General features: G+C 34.0%; 2 protein-coding genes across 2 annotated transcripts in view; both read left to right on the top strand.

The window, feature by feature from the left end:
* The window catches only part of LOC126879423 (uncharacterized), a 123,722-nt gene extending 117,818 nt beyond the window's left edge, over positions 1-5,904 (top strand). Inside the window, exon 8 of the mRNA XM_050642433.1 lies at positions 1,394-5,904. Coding sequence (XP_050498390.1) covers positions 1,394-1,546 — 153 coding nt within the window. The 3' untranslated portion in view covers positions 1,547-5,904. The remainder of the gene's footprint in view (positions 1-1,393) is intronic.
* Positions 5,905-13,128: 7,224 nt separating this feature from the next.
* Positions 13,129-23,827, top strand: part of LOC126879427 (oxysterol-binding protein-related protein 9) — a 378,474-nt gene continuing 367,775 nt past the window's right edge. Inside the window, exon 1 of the mRNA XM_050642439.1 lies at positions 13,129-13,332. Within this exon, the coding sequence (XP_050498396.1) occupies positions 13,234-13,332 (99 nt within the window). The 5' untranslated portion in view covers positions 13,129-13,233. The remainder of the gene's footprint in view (positions 13,333-23,827) is intronic.

The raw sequence follows: 23,827 nt of genomic DNA, 5'->3' as shown, positions 1-23,827 counted from the left end.
AAGAACTTACGGGAATGGTTCGAATGCAGTAGTTCAGAGTTATTTAGAGCGGCAGTCAACAGGGTCCGCATTGCCATGATGATTTCCAACCTTCGATAGAAGATGGATCTTAAAGAAGAAGAAGAAGAAGATTAAATATACGAAACTAACTTATTGTCTGAATAAATTGAGTGTTATTGATTAATGTACTCTAGTTATTTTCACAATTATTATTCAATCATTGTGACAATAACCAAATACATTCATCAACTTCTAAAAGTTCGTTGAAACAAAAAATTAAATTTTTGTTACAACGAAATACTTTTCAATAATCACTGTTAATCAATATTACGAACTAAATTTTTTTGAGTGTACTCAGCTACATCGAAGAAAAACGTTTAATTTGGTATGGATATGTGTGAAGAGCAGATCGTACAAGGTGAATATCAATGATTTCGGATTGAAGGCCAATAGAAAAGAGGAGAAGGGATAGACCCCGAAGTTCATGGAGGGATGAAGTGGACGAGGCGATGGAAAGACGAGAATTTAGAGGAGGAGAATTGTAGAACAGAAAGGATTGGAGACGTTGACTGAAAGAAGGAAGGCGGCGAAAGCTGTAAAAATCCTTAGATATATGTAGGACGATAGACATAGACATATTCCATATTATTATTAAATGGGTCTAAGCAGATTATGATGTACGCAGACGATGTGAACTTGATGGGACGAACCGCAAGAGACAACAAAGACCTTTATGAAGAGCTTGAAGAAAATACGAAAGAAATAGTGCTAGCCGTCAACGTGGATAAAACTAAAGCCCCAATACAAGCAAGGAAACAAAGAAACTTACAGAATTTGACAATAGACGACGCTAATATTGAGGTAGTAAAACAGCTCACATAGCTGGGCGTAACAGATAACTGAGGACGGCAGCGAGGAGGAAGAAATAAGGAAACGAATAATGCTTGCTAACAAAACATATTTCTCTTTGTCGCAGCTGTTTGGATCCAAAAATATGCATCAGAGTTCAATGTAAATAAAACTGTCTTACGACCAATAGCAACATAGAGCGTAGAAACATGGATCATGATAGGAGAGACAATTAACCTTATCTATACTTTTGAAAGAAAGATATCGAGAACGATTTTGGAACCCTTCTTCGACAGTGGTCTGTGGAGAAAAAGGTTCATGTCAATGTCTAAAAGTTCGTTGAAACAAAAAATTAAATTGTTGTTACAGCGAAATACTATTCAATAATCACTGTTAATAAATATTACGAACTAAATTTTTTTGAGTGAAGTCATTGGATCTGGATACTTTCTATAAAGTTTTCCTTTAACGTAGACTATTTCTTCTTCAATCTAATTCAAACTGAATTGCATATAACTGTAAATATAATAATTAATTGTTTTAGGTGCCAATAATTGATCCTCTACAAGAAGAAGACATGGAAACGCAAGCATCGCAGAATATAGAAACGTTCGTCGATATCTCTGGACGCCCCATTAAAGACTTGTCATTTTCATCCAGTAATTCTCATCAATCCAATTTCATCTCACAAAGTTAAATTATAGAAAAGACTGGTCGAAAAGTATTGTACATATATGTTTAAAAGCAGTATAAAGAGGCTTGTGATAAGAAGAAATTAGAGATTAGTGCCATTTTCTTTAAAAGAGTAATATTTATCTTAAAAAATTACTGGTTCTGGGTTCTGTAGATGTTGTGGATAGGTTTAAATTAAAAATACTATAACTTCACTTTATGATGTTAATAGCAAGAAGAAAACGGTTCTATACTTACCAAAAAATTGGTCAATTCTTTTATCTCAAGTTTCTTTGGACAGTTTGGGCACTGCCTATATATTGAGAGATGTAAATTATTTGAACTAATCCAAAATACAAAATTAAGAGCTACAAACATTTTATTTTATAGTTGATATAAAAATACAAAAATAGTTGATTATCTGAAGTTTCCAAGATTTCCAAATTCCGTATTGTCCGACTGAGAACTAGATAGAGATTGTGTCTTCTGAGAATGCGAAATAATTCTTGTACGCAGAGCGCGAGATGAGAATATCCTAACTGAGGACGTGAGAGAGTATTATAGAACATCGAGATAATCATCCGACTTCAGAGTTGAGGATGTACGTTACTGCAAAATGCCGGCTATTTATGGGAACTTTAGGCAAGCGGAGATTTTAACGATTGTTTTTATGGTTTTCTAATTTGTAAATTTAGACGTAATAAAAAATTTACTGTGATCGACTATTAAAACGTTTTAGTAAATATAGAATGACAAAAAATACAGGTGTGTGGATAAGTTACAAAGGCTGTAACAACAGTATGTCTTTATTTATTTAAATTTACTCATTAGTTTAGACAAACAATGAGAACAAACAACAAAAATTTTGGGTTTAAATTTCTAAATGTTTTGGATCTTGAAAAGTATTTTAGTACGTTCAAATGTAGAATCTCCGAAATTAAATTTTCTATAGGATAAATTGTAATTTCGATAATTAGCACATCCATAAAACTAAGGAGTTTATTTTTTATTACACAAATGAACATTTTAAATGCAGACTAGAACATTTTTCTTTTTTTTTTGTACGTTTAAATATATTTAGTTTTCAGAAAACTATTCTAGATATGTTTTAGAACTTTTTGTTTTCGAACATTGGTAGTACTGAACAGTAATTAATCATTATACCAAACCGAATTTTTCCAATTATCTGTTTACTATGTCCTCCCCACACTAGTTGTTGGTTAGATAGTTAGTTTTTTAACTAAAAAATTCTTCTCTCGCATTGTGTATAACAATTGATTCTTTTATACTTAACTACATACAAATATAAAATAAATTTTTCGTTCACTTCTTTGTTACTTATAAGTACCATTTTCCCGCATCAAATTGAAGCGTTTTTTTTCCTAATGCTTTAGTTTTATTTAGAGATCTATTTATCTGTCTGAGATTTATTTTTTAACCTTTCAGTAATCCTTGCCTCATGATACCTTCTTGAGAATACATTTCTGTATTGACATTATGATCAACCATTTATTTTTCACTTGCGCGTTACAAAAATGGTTTGTTTCTTTGCCTCCTTTATACTAAAAGTCTTCAAGATTTGTTAAAGAATTTGACTATAAAGGAGGCAGAAAAAGTATGCTCACGTCTATTCCTATTCCGATCAGAGTGTAAATGATCTATAACATATTAGTCCAGGGAGCATCTGTTTTCAGATGGACGTTGAGAGGTGACTCAATTTTTTTTTGCGGAAATTGCTTGAAAATAGCTCAAATAATAATATTTGAGTTATCCTCCCACTTTGAGACCGGAACATTGTTTAAATAATCAAAATGTCAAAATATGAAGGAAAAATTCGATTTTTTATTGGTTTTTTGATTATAACTTTAAAACTATTCATTTCTGAGAAAAGTTGTACTGACATAAAAGTTGCGAAATTAAATTTCCTACAATATAGAATTGGTTAAAAATTTAAAAAATATTCGTCCTTTTTGAAAAATAGCAATAATTGCGAAAAAAAAACATACAAAAACAAGTATTCGCATTTTACGTTTTTGAACCATTTATGCTACACTTAGGACCTTCATATTTTACGCAGAAAAACTTTATGATATATAAAACAGCACTGTAAATGTCATTAAGATCGGTTTAATATATTTTGCAAAATAAATTTTGCAATCCTATTTCGCAAAAAAAATTCATTTCTTTTTAATGTTGCAGGACTGAAAATAAAGCAGATAGCAAGTTGAATTTTTTTTTGCTTATAGAAGTGTACTGTACCTTTCATCTGCAATTTACAAAATTTAAATCGATTAATTACCACGGCGTCAGGAAATTTTTTAAATAAACAATAATTTTTGGTGCTACGCGCAGGACAGCGGTGTTCGATTCACACAAGTTGATTTCCACCAAAATTTCTTCCAATCTTTATCTAATATATTATTTTCTTACTCTTTATTTTGTTGTATTTTAATATTTTAATTCCACAAAAATCAAATTAATTTTATTATTGTTTGTGAAATATTGTTTAGAGACAATTACATTTGTTTAAAAATAATAAACTTTTATTCTTCTAAGTTAAAATAAATGAACAAAGAAAGTTTTTGCTAAAAAAAGTGTTATTTCAAAGGACAGATTATGTGTTTTTATTTTGCAATAAACAAATTTATTTATTTATAGCCAAATGTAATAAAAACTAAAATGTATCATTATCAAAGGTTTGGAATGCCCAATCAGAGCAAACTATCCGCTGTCCTGCGCGTAGCACCAATAATTAATGTTTATTTAAAAAAATTCCTGACGCCGTGGTAGTTAATCGAATTTAATTTTGCAAATTGAAAATGAAAGGTACAGTATACTTGTATAAGCAAAAAAAATTTCAACTTGTTATCTGCTTTATTTTCAGTCCTGTAACATTTTGAAAAAATGAATTTTTTTGCGAAAGCTGGATTGCAAAATTTATTTTGCAAAACCTATTGAACTGATCTAAATGAAATTTACAGTATTGTTTTACTGTATCACAATGTTTTTCTTAGTGAAATATGAAGGTCCTAAGTGTAGCATGAATGGTTAAAAAACGTAAAATGCGAATACTTGTTTTTGTATGGTTTTTTCGCAACTATTGCCATTTTGCAACAAGTGTGACTATTTTTTAAATTTTTAACCAATTCTATATTATAGGAAATTTAATTACGCAACTTTTATGTCAGTACAACTTTTCTCGAAAATTAATAATTTAAAGTTATATTCAAAAAACGAAGAGAAAAATCGAATTTGTCCTTCATTTTTTGACATTTTGATTATTTAAACAATGTTCCTGACATTTTTGATACGGAGGATAACTCAAATATTATTATTTGAGTTATTTTTAAGCAATTTCTGCAAAAAAAATTGAGTCACCTCTCAACGTCCAAATGTACTAATATTTTTACAGATGCGCCCTGGTCTATATCCTGATAGAGGATAAAGTAGTATTAGCTGTTGCTGTAAATATATTGAAACATACTTATCTGTTAGTTTTTTTAATCTGCTTTAAATTTTTGTTTATCCTTTTTTCTGTATTGATACATATTGATTTTGTATGCTTATAGAGTTAGCAATATGTACTTATTACTATTATAAGTAGTAATAGTGGTCGTCTTGTAGTAGTATTTTTGTGGTCGTGTTGTATTTTTAATCTACCCCTTACTAACCTTCTTCATTTCATAATTGTCAAAACTTATAATTAACAACATTTTTCTTTGACAATCTTAGAAGGATTTTCTTTTCTTTTCTTTTCTTCTTCCATTCAATAACCACTTTTTATTCTTGAATTTCCTTTTTAGTTTTTTTTTTGTTTAATTTTTTTCCTATTTTCTATTTAACCCATTCGCTTCCGGGTTACTTCAGTCAGGTGCCGTTCACGTGCCAGCAAATGATATGGTTACTTCAGTCAGGTGCCGTTTAACAGACTTGCTCCTATCCGAGTTGATGGGCTAACAGAAAAATAATTATTATTGCATAAATTCTTGATCTTAATATTTTTCATTTGCATATATATAATTTTCTATGCTTACTGCCTTTTATGTATCATTTATACCTATCAACAGTACATATTAACAGTAACATATTAACTTACGATCACTAAAAATGAATGTTTATCACTGTTTCATCATTTAAGTAGAAAACATTTTTTAGGATAGGTACCTATACAATATTATTTGGTAAAATTGTTATTAAAAAATATGCCCCTTAGTTTTATCAGTTGCGCTACTGGTAGAAAAGGTAAAAGCTTGTATTATTATTGTGTTATTTGCAATAAAAATATTTGATGAGGTTTAAAATGTATGATCTGACAAGGTTATTTGTACAGTGTAAAATATATAATAATTATATTATTTTTATAATAAATAAATATGAATTTAACATTTAAGCGTTTTATTGTTTTCACATCACTATGTACATAATTTCTTCTTCTTCTTAAATCAGGCAAGACTCATTAGTCTCTGGTCTTAAGGTCTTTGTACAATACCTTGTTTTTCATTCATCATCATTCTCTTTGCCTTATCCCTATGCGGGGTCGGCTTCCCTAATTGCATTTCTCCACACAATTCTATTTTGGGTCATATCAATGTTAATCCCCTTTACCAACATGTCCTGCCTTATCATCTCCCCCCAGGTCTTCTTTGGTCTTCCTCTCCTATTCCTTCCAGGAATCTGCACTTCAGCTATTCTTCGTATTGGGTGATTATCGTCTCGACGTTGAACATGACCAAACCATCTTAACCTATGCTCTCTCATTTTGGCATCAATTGGTGCCACATCTAGACCCCCCTAATATACTCATTTCTAATTTTATCCTTCTTTGTCACTCCACTCATCCATCTAAGCATTTTCATTTCCGCCACATGCATTTGTAGCTCCTCTTTTTTTTTCACTGCCCAACATTCAGTTCCGTACATCACAGCTAGTCCTGTCGCCAGGGGGGGTACAACGGCCTCCTGTATTCAGATGGACTTACCCAAGTTTTTTTTATGTATTTTGACCTGTAGAACACGAATTTTTTGGGTAACAGTTGATCTGGATGTCGATAAGATTGTTATAAACCAAGAAGTTGAGGAATCACATAACAGCGATTTCTCGCAAAACAAAACATTTTTTTGTATTTTTTGGGCCATTTTAACCAAAAAATGTTCCTTCAAATTTTTTCGTAGGATGCGTAGTTTCCGAGATAAACGCGGTTGAACTTTCAAAAAATCGAAAAATTGGAATTTTTGAACCCGAAAAACTTTTGATTAAAAAATAAAATAGCAATTCTGCTTACCGCATTTGAAAGTTCAAGTCAAATTATATCGGTTTTAATTATTTGTATGGCCAAAAATATATTATTTTATTGTTAAAACAAAGCTATAAACACCTAGTGCTTGAGTGATGTTTCAATGATTTCTCATTTAAAATCGAACGAGTACGTAGAGGAGATAAAAGTGCAAGCGGGGCTATTTGTAAGTAGCATGCATTAAAACGCATGTATTAGGCACGGGAAACAGTATGTGTTTATAGCTTTTTTTAACAATCAAAAAATAAATTTTTAGCAGTGCAAATATTGAAAACAGATATAGTTTGACTTAAACTTTTAAAGGCGGTAAGCAGGATTGCTATTTTATTTTTTGTTCAAACGTTATTCGGGTTCAAAATTTGCAATTTTTCCATTTTTTGAAAGTTCAACCGCGTTTATCTCGAAAACTATGCATCGTACGAAAAAACTTGTAGGAACATTTTTTGGTTAGAATGACCCAAAAAATACAAAAAAATGTTTTGTTTTGCGAGAAATCGCTGTTATGTAATTCCTCAACTTCTTTGTTTATAACAACCTTATCGACATCCGGATCAACTGTTACCCAAAAAATTCGTGTTCTACGGGTCAAAATACATAAAAAAAACTAGGGTAAGTCCATCTGAATTAAGAAGGCCGTTGTACCCCCCGTGGCGACAGGACTAAGCCGGTCTTATGGCTGTTTTATAGAATTTTCCCTTCAGCTTCATTGGAATTTTTCTGTCACACAAACGACTCGCTTCTTTCCACTTCATCCATCCAGCCCTAATTCTACTGCATGCATCTCCATCTATTTCTCCATTACTCTGTAATACCGATCCTAGGTACTTAAAACTATTGCTTTTCACAATCATTTCACCATCCAAAGATACCATTTTATTTGTAGTAACTCCATCTTTAAATGAACATTCCAAATACTCTGTTTTTGTCCTACTAAGTTTTAACCCTTAAGTACTAACATCTTAAATCAATGGCGCAAACACTAACTAACCGCCTGACAGACGGGTTTCACATTTTACTGGTTATTTTTCTTTTGTTAAATATTATAATGCAAAAAAATATTTCAATGACTTACTGAAAGTATTACTTATCGAAAAAACACAGTAATTGATCTAGTTTTTCTGTATTTATTAAAATACAAAACATTATAACAAGAATGGAAGAATTGTTTGTGTGACTTTTTATTTCTGAAAAAAAAGTGTGATAAAAATGAAACAAATTAAAGAATCTTGATAAAAATTTATAATCGAGTCAAACGAAGAGTAATAAACATGAAAATAAAAAAAAAATTTAAAAAATATTAAACCAAAAAAAACTGACAGGCACTAAAATTTGTACAGTGTAGCAATTGATCCCACTTCGCTTCATCACAAATTGATCCCACTTCGCTTACGTCGTCTTCTACCTCATCAAGTCATTTCAAAAGAGTTTCCTCATAGTGTTTATTCCCTTATTTGAACTTTTTGTCGAACTGGGGCACATTATGTTTAATGACGATCTGGGCACAAACACTAACACCCCGTCTGTTAGACGGAAATCACACTTTGAGTCTAAATATCTTTCGAATAACAACCTGCATCAAATTGCCGAATTCAATACTAGTAAACAACAACCCAACTTGAAAAGTCATAAACGGATGACCTTCAAATTTTTCTAGGAAGGGAAATATCCCACTTTCAACAAACGATGCCGTCTGAGAGACGGTGTGTTAGTACTTAAGGGTTAAACCTTTTTCCTCCAGAGCTTGTCTCCACTGTTCCCGTTTTTGTTCTAAGTCTCTTTCAATATTTCCTATTAACACTACATCATCAGCATACATTAGGTACCATGGAATGCTACCCTGTAGTTTCGCTGTTATCTGGGCCAAAACTAATGAAAATAAATAAGGACTAAGCACCAAGCCTTGGTGCAATCCTACTTTCACCTGAAATTTATCAGTCTCTCCCACACATGTTCTAACACTAGTCGTTACTCTCTCATACACATCTCTCACATTCTTTACATATTCGCCAGGGACTCCTTTTTTATTGAGTTCCCACCAGAGAATCTCTCAAGGAACTCTATCATATGCTTTCTCAAGATCAGTGAATACCACATGAGCGTTGGTCTCTTCATTCTTGTATTTTTTCATCAGTTGCCTTACAATGAAAATTGCATCTGTTTTTGATCTGCCCTGCATAAAGCCAAATTGATTATTGGATATTTCGGTTTCTTCACGTATCCGTCTATCAATTACTCTCTCCCATATTTTCATGGTGTGGCTAAGTAGTTTTGTAGTTTGTACATTGTTGTATGTCTCCCTTGTTTTTGTAGACAGTTATACTTATATACTGCTTCTTTAGTCGTCTGGCATTTGTCCAACTTCCATAACTCTATTGAATAGACCTGCTAACCAAATTATTCCTGTCTCTCCCAATGCTCTCCATACTTCCCCAGGAATATCATCTGGTCCTACCGCTTTTCCTTTCTTTATTTTTTGAATCGCTTGAGCCACTTCCTCGGTTGTTATTTTGATGACCATTGCTGTTACTGTCTCCGTTAACTCCACATCAGGCTGTCTGTCAAATTCCTCATTTAATAAACTGTCAAAATACTTTCTACATCTCTTTTTGATATCCTTTTCGTGAATTAGTATTTTATTATTTTCATCTCGGATACATCTAATCTGATTAAAATCTCTTGCTTTCTTTGCTCTCTGTTTGGCTATTTTATATATCTTTGCTTCGCCTTCCCTGGTATCAAGTTGATCGTATAGGTTTGAATACGCTTCTGCTTTAGCGTTTGCTATTGCTACTTTCGCTCTCTTTTTGGCGACCATAGAGCTTTGAATATCCATGTCCGATCTGGTTTCTTGCCACTTTTTATATAATTTTCCGTTCTCTTTTATTTTTCCTTGTACTTCATTTGACCACCGCAAAGTCTCTTTATCCTCAAACTTCTTTCCTGACGTTTTCCCAAGTATTTTATTAGCCGTCTCTCTAATAATATTGGCCATTTTTCTCCACATTGTGGTATGGCTTCCTTTCATGTTCCAACAAATTTTTTCTACTATTCTTTCCCTGAAGAGACCTTCTTTCTCATCTTATAGCATCCACCACTTGATTTTTTGTGGTCCTCTCCGATATTTTTGTTTAGTTTCGCTGTTTACTTCTATATCCAGAACAAAGCAGCTTATGTTGTTGGCTTACTGTCTCACTAACTATTACCTTGCAGTCCTTGCATTCACGTATGTCTTCTTTCCTTATCATGAAGTAGTCTATTTGGGATTGATGTTGTCCACTTTTGTAGGTAATAAGTTGATTTTCTGTCTTTTTAAAGAATGTGTTAACAATCGCCATATCCAATGCTGTTGCTAATTCAAGCTTGTCATCTCCAGCTTCATTTCTATTTCCAAAGCCTAATCCCCCATGTATTGTTTCATATCCTGTCTTGGCTTAGCCCGCATGTGCATTGATACCTTGCATGCAAATACCTTGTTTTTCATTAAACTATAATAAGTACCTACTGTTAATTCAACCAAGGCCAACAGTTTTCTTATTGGTAGTTATAGGATCTCGTCTGGATCAAACAATTGACCAATGACCCAACACATTGCAATGGCATAGGATGTGTATAGTCTCTTATTCCATTCCTCACTTTCTGCACTATAGTTCATTCACCTTACATAGCTTATATAGCTGGTTTCTTAAACGACAATGAGAGTTTTTTTATCAATTATTTTTTTTTAGTCTGAACCTCGTTTTTCGTAGCATCTCTAGTGATACCACAGAAAGGATTCTGAGCCTACAAAGGTTTCCCTTGAGCCTTGTTTGCCAACAAATCTGCTCAGTTATTCCCATGCACCCCTTCATGACCCGGTACCCATATTAAAGACATACTTTGTTACCTTTTGCCAGATTTTTGAGGAGATCTTTGCATTTTTGTTTGATGAGTGGGTTATTTACTGGTAAAATAGCAGACTATTTTTGCAAATGTTGAACCTCTTTGATTTGGGGTCTCCATATTTTATTTCATCAATGCAGTCCACTAAAGCAAAATATTTAGCCTGGAATTGACCTGGGCTGTAAAATCTGTTTTATTATTGCATGTTTGCCCAAAGACTCCTGATCCAGTACAGTGGCAGTTTTAAATCCATCAGTGAATAACTATACATATTTCATAAGTCTCCATTGATATTTGGGACTTTTTGTTCTCTAGATTCTAGAAAGTGTGGAGAGTTTTAAATATCTTGGTGCTTTAATCACCACAGATAGCGATATCAAGGAATAGATAAAAGGGAAGATTCAAGCAGCAAACAAATGTCTGTACCTATAGTATCTACTCCATTAAATCATTAAAACCAAATGCCTAACACGAACATCAAAAATCATCTGGATCTGAAAACAGTGATTAGACCGGTGCTTATGTACCTAACCAGCAGTACCGACGCTAGGGTATAAGGTGCCCGCCTGCAAAACCAGCATAGGAGCCCTTCGTTTTTTTAATTAGTAGGTATTTTGTATAACACCAGCAGAAAAAAGCTCATTTTGGCGCCCCTCAAACAGGGGTGCCCGCCTGCAGTGCATCTCTTGCAGGCCCGTTTTCGCCGGCCCTGCTAACCAGTGTAGAATACTAACTCGTACTAAATGAGACCAAATGCCGAGGTCAATCAGATGTACTCGTATAGGGCTAACGACGTACCTATATAGTCCAAGAGATTAAATCCTAACGTCTAAGATGAGCTGGCCGGCCCTATCCATAGATTCCCTAATATTCCCATGGACGTCCTTTGGATGTCCATCCATGCAATGGAGAGACAATATATGATCAGATTTAAGAACAATGGGGCGACCCGCACCCACAGACAGACTTAACTGTCATGGACAACCGTTCGAGATGAAAGTATGAAATCTTAAGTCGAGATTACAACAACTAAGTATTGCGAGTTTCGATATGTGGTGTTATCGTCCAAACATTGAGAATAAGATGGGTCTACAGAATCACAAACGACGAAGTACTAAGTCTAAATAAAAAATCCTCTAAGTTACCTATAGAAACGGGGAGAATGCAGGGAGAAATCGAAGGACGAAAGAACCAAGGCTCTAGGAAGACTTTTCTGTTTGAAAAACTTAAGAGAGTGGTTTTCTTGTAGTGCAAATTATAATTGTTTAATTTCAAATCTTAAACAGAAGAGAAATGTAAAGAAGAAGAAGACAATGAAAACATTCACAAAATAATAATAAAACACAAACGTATCTTGTGGTAGGGGAGCCCAAGCAGGGATTTTTGCAGTTACTCGAGCGCGCCAGGTTAGCATATGGGGAGAAATCTGGTACCCTGCAGATGTACCTCTACCATATATTGGCTCTTAACACAGGGGAGTTCGTTAAGGGGGGCCCGAACAAAAAAATCTATCCTTAAAAAACTCGAAATTGTCAGATTAAGATAAGGTAAAGTAAGTACCTACATGCAAAAGAGTGTATATTTCAAAAATCTGACGATTTGAGCCGGGCGTAAGGAAATGGGTGAGTCCCAAAATTTCACAAGAAAAAAGCGAATATTTCGCGAAATAAATGAGAGATCAAAAAACTAAAAAATATATGCCCAATATTTTTTAAAAATCTATCGAATGATACCAAACACGACTTCCCACGGAGGGCGGTGGGGAGTAAATTTAATATTTTAAATACGAATCCCGCGATATTTCGCGAAATGAACATCAGATCGAAAAACTGTAAAATACACTTATTCAATAGTTTTGAAAAATCTATCGAATGGCACCAAACACGACCCCCATGTAGGTGGGGTGGGGGGTTACTTTAAAATCTTAAATAGGAGCCCCCATTTTTTATTGCAGATTTGGATTCCTTACGTAAAAATAAGTAACTTTTATTCGAAACATTTTTTCGAATTATGGATAGATGGCGTTATAATCGGAAAAAACGATTGTTGGAAATGGAAAATTAAATTAAAAGTGGAAAGTCCCCACTAAAATGGAAAACTTTACTTAACTTTTTTTGGTTTTAGGACCTACTCTTCACAATTCAGTAGGTCCCCAAAGCGCTCGAGTGACTGCACATTTAGCATACTTCGCTCCCCTACTATTGGGAAAATCAAAAATTCTCAAAATCTAGGAAAATATTTTCATAAAATTTTACCCTTTATTTACTTAATTTTTAAAGTAAGTATTTAAATAAAAAAAAAATTAAAATTACCAAATCAAATCCAGAAAAACGTAAAATGGAAAATGTTTTGAAAATTACTAACCTGTCATATAGATCATCCATTATACTCCTACGTGTATTACTGGTTGTCGCTACTATGCTTCCAACGCGCAAACGTCAATGTTGTGGAATGGAAATGTCAAATTAGTGACTAAACAATCATCGTAATGTCAGTGTACCTTGTATGAATTTGTGTGATTTTTCATAAATTTTGTGGCAATGGAAGGTTCTTTAAGTAAATGGACTAATGTTATGAAGGGGTGGCAATATAGATGGTTCGTGCTAGACGATAACTCCGGCCTGCTGTCGTACTATACCGTAAGTCCCGATTTTAATCTTTCTCTTTTACCTTAACCCAAGTTGTAACAATTTGATATTGAAATATACCCAGCAAAGGTATGTTTACAGTAGAAAAACGTATTTGCTTAATGTTTGATAACGCACGTTGATTGATAATCCTTATTACATCGCCAAAAACAAGTATCATTCAAAGTAACGACCGCATATTATCTTGGTTGTGTTTTAATTGTTTTGACCAGTTTTTAAGATGAGACAATATGTGAGAAGTGGGTGTAACTCGTTGATGTAATTTACCAGATCATACCTAATTGGTTTTAGTGATGCTGAACCCGTTAGGATTGTTTAATAAACATTATTATCTTGCATTTGACTTAACAGCTCCGTGACAGTGGCGTGACAATGAGAGGATTTTAATCAGATAAAAATATCAATCTGAGTATGTACTTACAAATCTTGATTTTGGGAAAATTGCTCTAACCTAATTGCAAAGTCATGTTAGAATTCTATGGACTTTGATTTTGAAGTAAATATCTTGCATAATTGGTTACAATTACAGGACTGTATAATGGTAAACAAATCAGTGAGGATTATAGGATTTAAATACCCACATGCATAATTTGTTATTGAGATATATTTGTTTTCATCTATGTTATAATGTTTATGTGTATACTTACTCCCTCTTACATTGTTCATTCAGTATGGTTTAAAAGCAAAAATAGAACAGTGTTGCCAATAGTTGCTAGATGTAACTATTACTAATCACTTCTGTCTGCGTTTATGTTATGTGTCATGCCATTCTAGGCTATTATTCATAGAGGTATATATTAACAGGTTGACTGCCAGGCAGTCATATAAAACTGATTTGATACAGTCTGTGATATAGTTCCTGTTTTGCCAAAGGTCGTGTAGAGAAGCAGATTTATTGCAGTATTCGACCGCTGTGGCATACAGTTCTCGCATGTACATATCAGTTTTCATTTTGACAGAATAGGGGAGACTGAAATTATATCGAAATTCTGTCATGTCTTTATTTTGAGTAAAGAATATAAAAATGTAAGAATATTAATTATTCCAAACTAAATAACATACAAAAGTTAAACAATAACATGAAAGAAATTAAAAATTATCAGTTATTTGGAATGTTTGTTGAAACATTACTTTCACAAGTGTCACAGTAAGTTACTACTTTTTTGATCCGATTTTTTTTATTTTTCCCCACATCTTCTCTTTATAACAACCTTTACTTTATTTTTTCATTCTATCATTTGGATTTTTCGCCAAAGTATGAATTTGTATCGATCTCGGACAGAACAGAACAACTGCCTGAACGACTGCTTGGCACCACGGGAGTAAGTATGTCGGCTATACCCTGGCGGTTGTATTCGACCACTGACATATTTTTTCAAAAATTTAGACTAATAAATAAAATTGGTGAAACATTACTAATGGAAGTATTTCAGTTGGTTGCCAGATTCATGTTTTTTAAATTGGCACCATGGACTTTTTTAAACATTTTTTTGTGGCAGTCAACCTGTTAACATAGAGTGAGCCTACCCTCCGCTCTTCTTGATGACAAGATCTCTTGAACTGGTTTGGTGCTATCTCTTTCTAGCACATTGTATCAAGAAACTAAGATGACATTAAGTGTGAGTATAGTCACGAAAGGGGGGCTACTGTCGCAGCTTTACTATAAGTAAGAGTGAAACAGCACTGAGCCAAATAAAAAAGATGGTGTTGTCACTTCGCTCTGAATGATAATATGTAAGTCTATGTTATTATTATTATAATTGGGTCAATCAGAAACATATAAAATATAGACTGCACGCTGCAATCTAATACTGTGCTACAGAGAAACATATTTGTATTTAGGGTAGGTATATATTTCTAATGAGTTGGAAAGTTTACATACTTACCTGGCAGTAGAAATATATGCTGACAGATCAGAAGATGGAGAAATACAGAAGAGAATAACACAGGCAAACAGAGTACTTTGCCCTTTCCCATATATTTCGGTCTAAAAGTGTCCACCGAAATACCAAGATGAGAATCTATAAACCTTAATTCGACCAATAGCATCCTTTGGCAGTGAAGCATGGGTCTTGAAAGAAACATCCAAAAAACAAACTCACCACATTTGAAAGGAAAGTACTGAGAATACTAGCACCTGTAAGGGGAAAACGGAATCTTTAAAATTCGATACAACAACGAGCTTTATCAACTTTATAATTAAACACCCCTGTCAGATTTCATTAGAATACAAAGATTGCAATAGGCTGAACATGTGATAAGAATGGGAGAGGGTAGGCTGCCAAAAAGAGCATTGGAAGCTAGAATGCAGGGAAAGAGACTGGTTGGAAAGCCAAGAAAGCGCTGTGAATGGAGAAGAGCAGCCACAGACAAATAAGGGTGGAGGTAAAAATAAAGGAGGCCAAGGCTCAATTTGGGCTGTAATGCCGTAGAAGAAGATCTATTTCTAATTGGCGGGAAGATCTATTTCTATTACATATAAGCTTTGGGTGGGTTTATCAAATCAGCCTCAGAGGGAAAGTCATCCGGTGATAAACTCACTGTCATAGGCTAAACCCTGCTGATTAAAAAGAGATGCCTACCATAAATACAAATTTATGGTTGCAGTTATGGTTTATCCAGTTTTAGATTGCAGTGCACAGCTAGGTATTATACAGGGTGCGGCAAAAGTCAGTTCCCGCTATGTAGTTTCGTGCATAAGCGCTATAAGTACATGCTAACAATCAGCCTCGCATAACAGCTAGGTGTCCCCTATTGTTTGTAGGGTTAACCTTGAGTTTCGTTCATCTGCCTGTCACGTGTTGCTGTTCGTTGTGTGTGTCAGTGCGTTGTTAGTAATGAGTTAAACATGCAGGCGGGCGGCAAATACACGAAATAAGAACGCGTTTTTCTTTTGCGATTTCTTTTTATGGGGTCTGCTGAAGAATAGTGTGTATGCTAGGCGACCGCAAACTCTCCCACAGTTGAAGACAAAATTATTGAGGAAGAATTTGAACACCTCCGTCAGAACAAGGCAATCCTCAACCGAACATGCCGTAGCGTTGCGAGCCGTTGTGAACGTTGCATCGAGGAAGATGGACACCAGTTCGGACATAAAGCTTAGATTTTTATATGCACCTTTGTAACCCAAATTTACGACTTAATTAAACGTTTTGCATTTTCATTTTCCGATATTTTTCGATTGTGCAAATCGGGGAACTGACTTTTGCCGCACCCTGTATATCTATGGTGTCGATGCAATTATAGGTTATAACAACACCCCATTTAAATTTTATATTTTCAATTTATTTGGGCACATTCAATACATAAAGGCAACCGCATTGCTGACCAACTAGCTAGGAAGGCGGCAGGCCTAAGACTCTTAGGACCTGGTGATCTTTTTAGCTGTAACAATTGCGGAAATTCCTCTCCCACAGGCAAAGCGTGACAAGATGGGTAGAAGGGCCAGGATGTAGTCTTGCCACGGTAACACTAAGGAACCTTGGGAAGTCATCATCAAAAAAATACTTGAGGATGATCAGGAAAAACCTGCGCTTGACAGTTGGTTTTTTCACTGACCATTGTCAACTAAGAAAACACCTCCACACACTGCGGCTAGTAGAAACACCTCTGTTCAGGAAGTTATTGTCAATATGAGAGTATGCGTTCAGCGAGCCTTGGCCTACACCTGCCTACATAGGGGAGATGTACCTTGGTGATTTGTCTGCCTTTCTGGAAATTCGAGGACGGATAATGAACTAAGGACCACAACCCCCTGGGAGGATGCATAATGGGTCAATTATGGCCTAAGTGTTGTGGGACTTGATTCACCCTCCCTACTCTACAGATACATAAAACAAAGTGAAAACTATCTTCATCGCTTGATTGTGTAAAGGTGTATTGAAATTTAATTGCTTTTACCATATTTTTAAGATGTAATAATTTGATATTGAATTATTCCTAGCAAAGGTATGTTTACAGTAGAAACACTTATTTACTTAAAGATTGATAACACAAGTTGATTGATAGTCTTTATTACATCTCCAGAAACAAATATCATTCAATGTAGGTACGGCATAACTTCAGTTGTGTTTTAATTGTTTTGACTAGTTTTTAAGATGAGACAATATGTGAGAAGTGGGTGTAACTCGTTGATTTAATTTATCAGATCATACCTAATCAGTTTAAGTGATGCTGAACCTGTTAGGATTGTTTAATAAACAATATTATCTTGCATTTGACTTAACAGCTCCCTGACAGTGGCGTGACAATGAAAGGATTTTAATCAGATACAAATATAATATCAATGTATATCTATAGAGTACTTGCAACTCTTGATTTTTGTAAAAATTGCTCAAACTCCATTGCAAAGTCATGTTTGAATTCTATTAGTCCATGTGGTGAGACCGCCCCCGTCTGAGAAAATTTCTGATTCAGTTTCTTTGTGGATTCCTATTCGCGATGAAAAACAAAGTATCTGACCTCTGGTGGAATAAATTTAAACCACTATACGTGGTATAAACAAACCAGAAAATTGTTGATTTGAATGGAATTTGGTCACTATTAAGAAATTATTAATAATTAAATTTAAAATCCGAAAATGCGCTTTAAGTCGCTTATAACTTTAAAACTATTAACTTTTGAGAAAAATGACAAGAAACCTATTTTATTTAGAATGTCCCGAAAAATCTAAAAAATATATTTTTCGGAGGAAAATAGGAGATTTTTGGAAATAGTGCGCGCCGCACCCGCAAAAAAATCGGATGGACCCGCATAATTAACAATTAAATAACAACGGTGTAAATTCAAGTTAGACCCGATCAGTCTGCAGAATCTTGAAAATGAATGTTTGAACTACAATTCAAGTACTTGGGAACCTTAAATGAGTTTTTTATGAGTTTTTAAGCCATGAGAATGCGTACATATTTCGCATTTTTCAGATTTTAAATCGCCTATAACTCGAAAACTATCAATTTTTGAGAAAAATCACAAGATATCTTTCTTGATTAGAATAACCCGAAAAACCTAAAAAAATATTCTTCGGGTCAAAAAAGGGTGATCTTTTGTATTTGTTTAAAAAAATTGTTTAAACAATTTCTGCCCAAAAACTCCGGCCGGCAGCCTTCAGATTTGTTTAAAAGAGATATTTTTGAATAGGAATCTACAAAGAAACCGAATCGGAAATTTTTTCAGCCGGGAGCGATCTCACCACATGGACTATATCGACTTTGATTTTGAATTAAATATCTTGCATAATTGGTTACAATTGCAAGACTCTAAAATGGTAAACAAATTAGTGAGGATTATACGGTTTAAATACCAACATGCATAATTTGATATTGAAATATATTATTTGTTTTCATCTATATGTTTATGTGTATAGTCTGTCTCACGGTTTTCGTTCAGTTTGCGTTAATGGGAAAATAGAACAGTGTTGTCAATAGTTGCTAGATGTTACTATTACTTACTAATCACTTCTGTCTGCGTTTATGTTATGTGTCATGCAATTCTAGATTCTCTCTCTCTCTCCTGTCGTTTCCCCATTACTGAGGATCGTGATTTCTTCCAATATTCCTAACAATGTTTCTCCATTGGTCTCTATCTTCAGCTGCTCTAAGAGCTTCGCAGAATGAGTTTCCAGCTGAATTCTTTATTTGGTCGGACCATCTAGTTGGTGATCGTCCTCTTGATCTTCTCCCCGGAACGTTTCCAGAAACAATTAATCTCTCCAAACTGTCGTCACCTCTGCGAACCACGTGACCAAAGAATTGCAAAATTCGTTGCAGACGTATTGTGGACAGCCTTTTTTTAATATTGAGTTGGTTTAGAATGGAAACGTTTGTCCTATGAGCTGTCCAAGGTATGCGCAGCATTCTTCTCCAGCAGCACATCTCAAAGGCATCAATTTTTTGGCGTTCGTATGCGCGAAGAGTCCAAGTCTCTGCTCCGTATAGAAATATTGAGAATACAAGGGCATTCACCAGTCTCATCTTGATATTTTGATCTGTCTTTCCCAACTTTAGGTTATTATATTATAATTATTGTGTCAATCATAGACTGTAATACCTAGACTGCACACTGCAGTCTAAAACTCTGTGACTAGTGTGACAGGGAAAATATTTGTATTTAGGGTAAGCATCTATTTCTAACTGGTGGGGTTTATCAAATCGGCCACAGGGGGAAAGTCACGTGGTCAATAAACGCAACGTCATGCGTCATAGGATAAATCCCGCCGATTAAAAAGGGATGCCTACTATAAATACAAACATTTTTCTCTGTTGTAACTGATCGCACAGTTTTTGGTTGTAATTATATCAGGTACTATATTATATCTATGGTGTCGATGTAATTATTATAGGTTTTAACAGCACCTCATTTAAATTTTACATTTTAAATTGACTTGAGCGCATTCAACACATAAAGCAAAGTGAAAACTATCCTTCATCGCTTGATTATGTAAAGGTGTATTGAAATTAAATGTCTTGCTTTTACCTTAGCCCAAGTTGTAACAATTTGATATTGAATTATATCCTGCAAAGTTATGTTTACACTAGAAAAACTTAATCATACCTAATTAGTTTTAGTGATGCTGAACCCGTTAGGATAGTTTAATAAACATTATTATCTTGCATTTGATTTAACAGCTCCCTGACAGTGGCGTCACAATGAAAGGATTTTAATCAGATAAAAATATCAATCTACACTACAGAGTAATTGCAAATCTTGATTTTTGGAAAATTGCTCCAACTTCATTACAAAGTCATGTTTGAATTCTATGGACTTTGGATTTTGAATTCAATATCTTGCATAATTGTTTACAATTACAAAACTCTAAAATGGTAAACAAATCAATGAGGATTATAGGATTTAAATACCAACATACATAATTTGTTATTGAAATATACAGTCGGAAAAATGAAAGATTACCCATGAACGATCACATCAATCACTTATTTTGTATTTGCTGTCTTTTTCTATAAATAACAAACGTTTGTTATAGAAAAAGACAGCACATACATTTTTCCGACTGTATTTGTTTTCATCTATATGTTTATGTGTATAGTCTGTCTCACGTTTTTCGTTCAGTTTGCGTTAATGGGAAAATAGAACAGTGTTGTCAATAGTGGCTAGATGTAACTAGTACTTATAACTTCTGTCTGCCTTTATGTTATGTATCATTCTGTCAGTCATGTTATATTATTTTAACCATGTCATATTATGTTCTGTTACATTTCATTTTCTCTCTTATCTATTTGTTGATTTTCTGCCTTGCTGTTTTATTCCCAACATGGATCTTTCCATTTTTCTTTGAGTTATTTATATTTTGTTTATGTTGGCCTTTATTAATGTCCATGTTTCTGAGCCATACGTCGGCATAACCTTGCTACTAAAATAATGGCATGTCTGCTAATTCAGGGATTATCAAGAGAAGCGACTGCAACATAAATACTATAACGGGCATACCACCCAACAGGAATTTGGCAGTGGTTTTCTAGTCAGTAAAGAAGAAGAAAACACTTGTCCACAACTTTAAACCCATAAACAACAGAATATGTTATCTATTTGAATTTATTTTTGCTGCCCAGTTGCCCGATTTTATTATGAGTTATAAATTGAAATCGTCAGTAGTATCCGGTGTCTGTTAAATAAAAAAAATACATAGTATAATAATAAGTACAATAACCTTTGATTATGTATCTGAAACTAAACTTTGCGATTATCACGAACTTTTCAACGTAGTTATGTAGTTATGCATCGTGAAGTGAAATAATACATTCCTTAGCGTCTGGTAGTATGTGTATGTAGTATGTAGCAAATTTCTTGACAATCGGCAGTAACACAATCTTGGCCATAGACTCTTGATAACTCGACACTAGTTAGGTAATTTGAATATCTCGATAATTTGAAAATTTTTCTTGGTCGTTCAAGTTGAAAGATGATCTTTCCCAACAATATTCAATATAATTTTCTATCGATGTGTAACCTTTTTTATTTTGATTTAATAATAAAATGCGAACGGCAGCTAGATGGTTGGTGGAGAGTGAGTCGTGGGTTCGAAACCAGCTTCTGAAATTTGTATTTAGTTCTACGGAACAAATTACCAGAGATAAGATAAAATAGCACAGATAGATAGGTAAGATTACAACAGATGGATAAGAAAAAGAAAAAAGAGTGCCACTTAACTTTTTGTAAATAGAAGGAGAAAGTTAATCCCTCATATACCTTTTAGAACCTTCAAAAAACCTTATAATATTTTCTCAGCTGTTTTTTTTCTTTAATGACCTACTTCATACAGTATCCTATATCATCTACAATAATGATATAGCTTTCTTGAATACATAAACTCGTTATATCTACCTCACACACCTCATTTCTATTTACAATGTTTAAGACGGGATCCCATGGCATGTTGCGAGGCACTCTTTGCCAGTTCACATGGGCAAAGAGAAATAGATAACACTGAAAAGAAACGAGAGCACATTCATATAATGATAAAAATTCTAACACAACGTCGCGTCGTTAGTCCACTCCATAGTAAAATTGCTACAGTACTGCCCGTACCAGTGCCTCCAGAGTCTGTATCAGCTTCTGACTTCTTTTGAGCCATGTATGGTGGTACGGGGGTTGCAATCCCCAATGATGGGGTTGATTAAGTTGAAACACTAATTACCGGAATATATTTATTTAAGTCACCATGTACGACAGTAACTAGTTGGTGTAAGGAATGGATAACGTCTCTACTCTCACCACGTCGGTTTCTGAATAATGAATAATTTCTCTCTTTACTTTCTACGTACATATCTATAAATAAATCCCAATTGTTTGTTATGAGTTATGATTGACCATACTTGAATGTGACCGTGAATTACTAATAGCAGTATAATTGCTGACTTCGGTGTTTTCAAAATGCGTGGCCTAGATTACAAAATCAATGTCACCCATTTACTAAATCCAAACAATGCATGTAAATAATATTTGCTTAAGATTTTTAAAAATTAAATCGATATGGAATAACTCTTATTTTTTGGATGCTAATATAAATCTTTACACCTGTTCATTTACCGACAAACGATGAGAGACTTCTCGTCGATTCACATCGGCCATAAATAGAGGATTCAGTCCTAGCCCAAGGATTGTAAATCACAAAATTTGAGTTAAATAACGATATTTCACGTTTCGTTGATGCCTGTCTTTAGTCTATTATCTTGATCTTTAGACTTTTAGTCTATAATCTATGATCTTTTTCTATTACAATATTTTCTATTTCGCTTGGCGTGATACGACACGTGCCGTTGGAACCGAGCTTTCCAAAACTACAATAATTATTTGTAATAAAATTCAAAAAACCTTTATCAAATTACTTCTCTCATATAACCGTATTTTTACAGGAACTTTGAGATCATCTTTTTACATGACATTGCCACTTCGACTTGATTGAGAAAACAAAACACATTCCGATAATTCGATTCCCGATCGAGTAATCTATTTGACTGCTTCCTTACAACGGGGCTACTAAGCAAATTAAACAGAACAAAAGCGAGTGTAAAGACCGGAAGGTTTTTATTAGACACGCATTTTGCTTGGTTCAAATATTTAGCTCTGCTTGTAAACACAATAATATTATTTATTCTTCATTTTTTTTGTATTGCACAAGATTTTCTTCTTCGACAGTGTTATTGATGCCTGTCCAGTTCTTTATATTTCGTGAGCGGTCTTATGGCTGTCTTATAGAATTTTCCCTTTAGCTTCATTGGAATTTTTTTGTCACACAACACACCACTCGCTTCTTTCCATTTCATCCATCCAGCCCTATAGCCCAGTAAATGAACGGGAAATTCGGCGATACCGTGTAATTTTCAGGGGCAACTCCGAATTGCATGAAAATTTGGATTTAGGTTCTACTTACCCTCCACTTCAAAGTTGAAATTATGCCGTTGGTTGCTTTTACTTGGGGGGTGACAGTCACCCCTTCTCGGGGGTGAGAAAACATACGTTCAAGATAAGACCGGAAATGGATAAATTGACTGATTCTAAGCAACTTTTGTTCCATAGAGTTTTTTACGTAAGTTAATACTTTTCGAGTTATTTGCCATTGAAAATGTTGAATTTTTGACAAAAAAAACTACGTTTTCAGACGGTTTTTCGCAAATAACTCAAAAAGTAAATATTTTATCGAAAAAATATCCCTAGCAAAAGTGTAGCTTATAAAAAACCCAATAAAATGATGTATCAGTAAAGTCTATCAATTAAATAAAAACAGAGTTGTAGCTCATGAAAAATACGTTCTTATTCGTCTAATTCCAAATCGAATATTTCAAGGTGAAATCACCGAAAAATTAAGCACTTTTCAGGAAAAACCCATTTAATTTTTTTAAAGTGTGTATAAAAAGCATTGTTTTAATTGTTAACAACAGTTTTAGCATTAAAAATAAGCGAGCGCTCAAAATAAAGTTGGCCCTCTTTTTTTTTGTAAAAAATCATGAAAATCTCGCCGTGTCTAGCTCTC

Source organism: Diabrotica virgifera, chromosome 2, assembly GCF_917563875.1.
Source record: "Diabrotica virgifera virgifera chromosome 2, PGI_DIABVI_V3a".
Taxonomy (NCBI): domain Eukaryota; kingdom Metazoa; phylum Arthropoda; class Insecta; order Coleoptera; family Chrysomelidae; genus Diabrotica; species Diabrotica virgifera.
The sequence above is the reverse complement of the archived record's forward strand: the minus strand, read 5'-3'. Positions and strand labels throughout refer to the sequence as shown.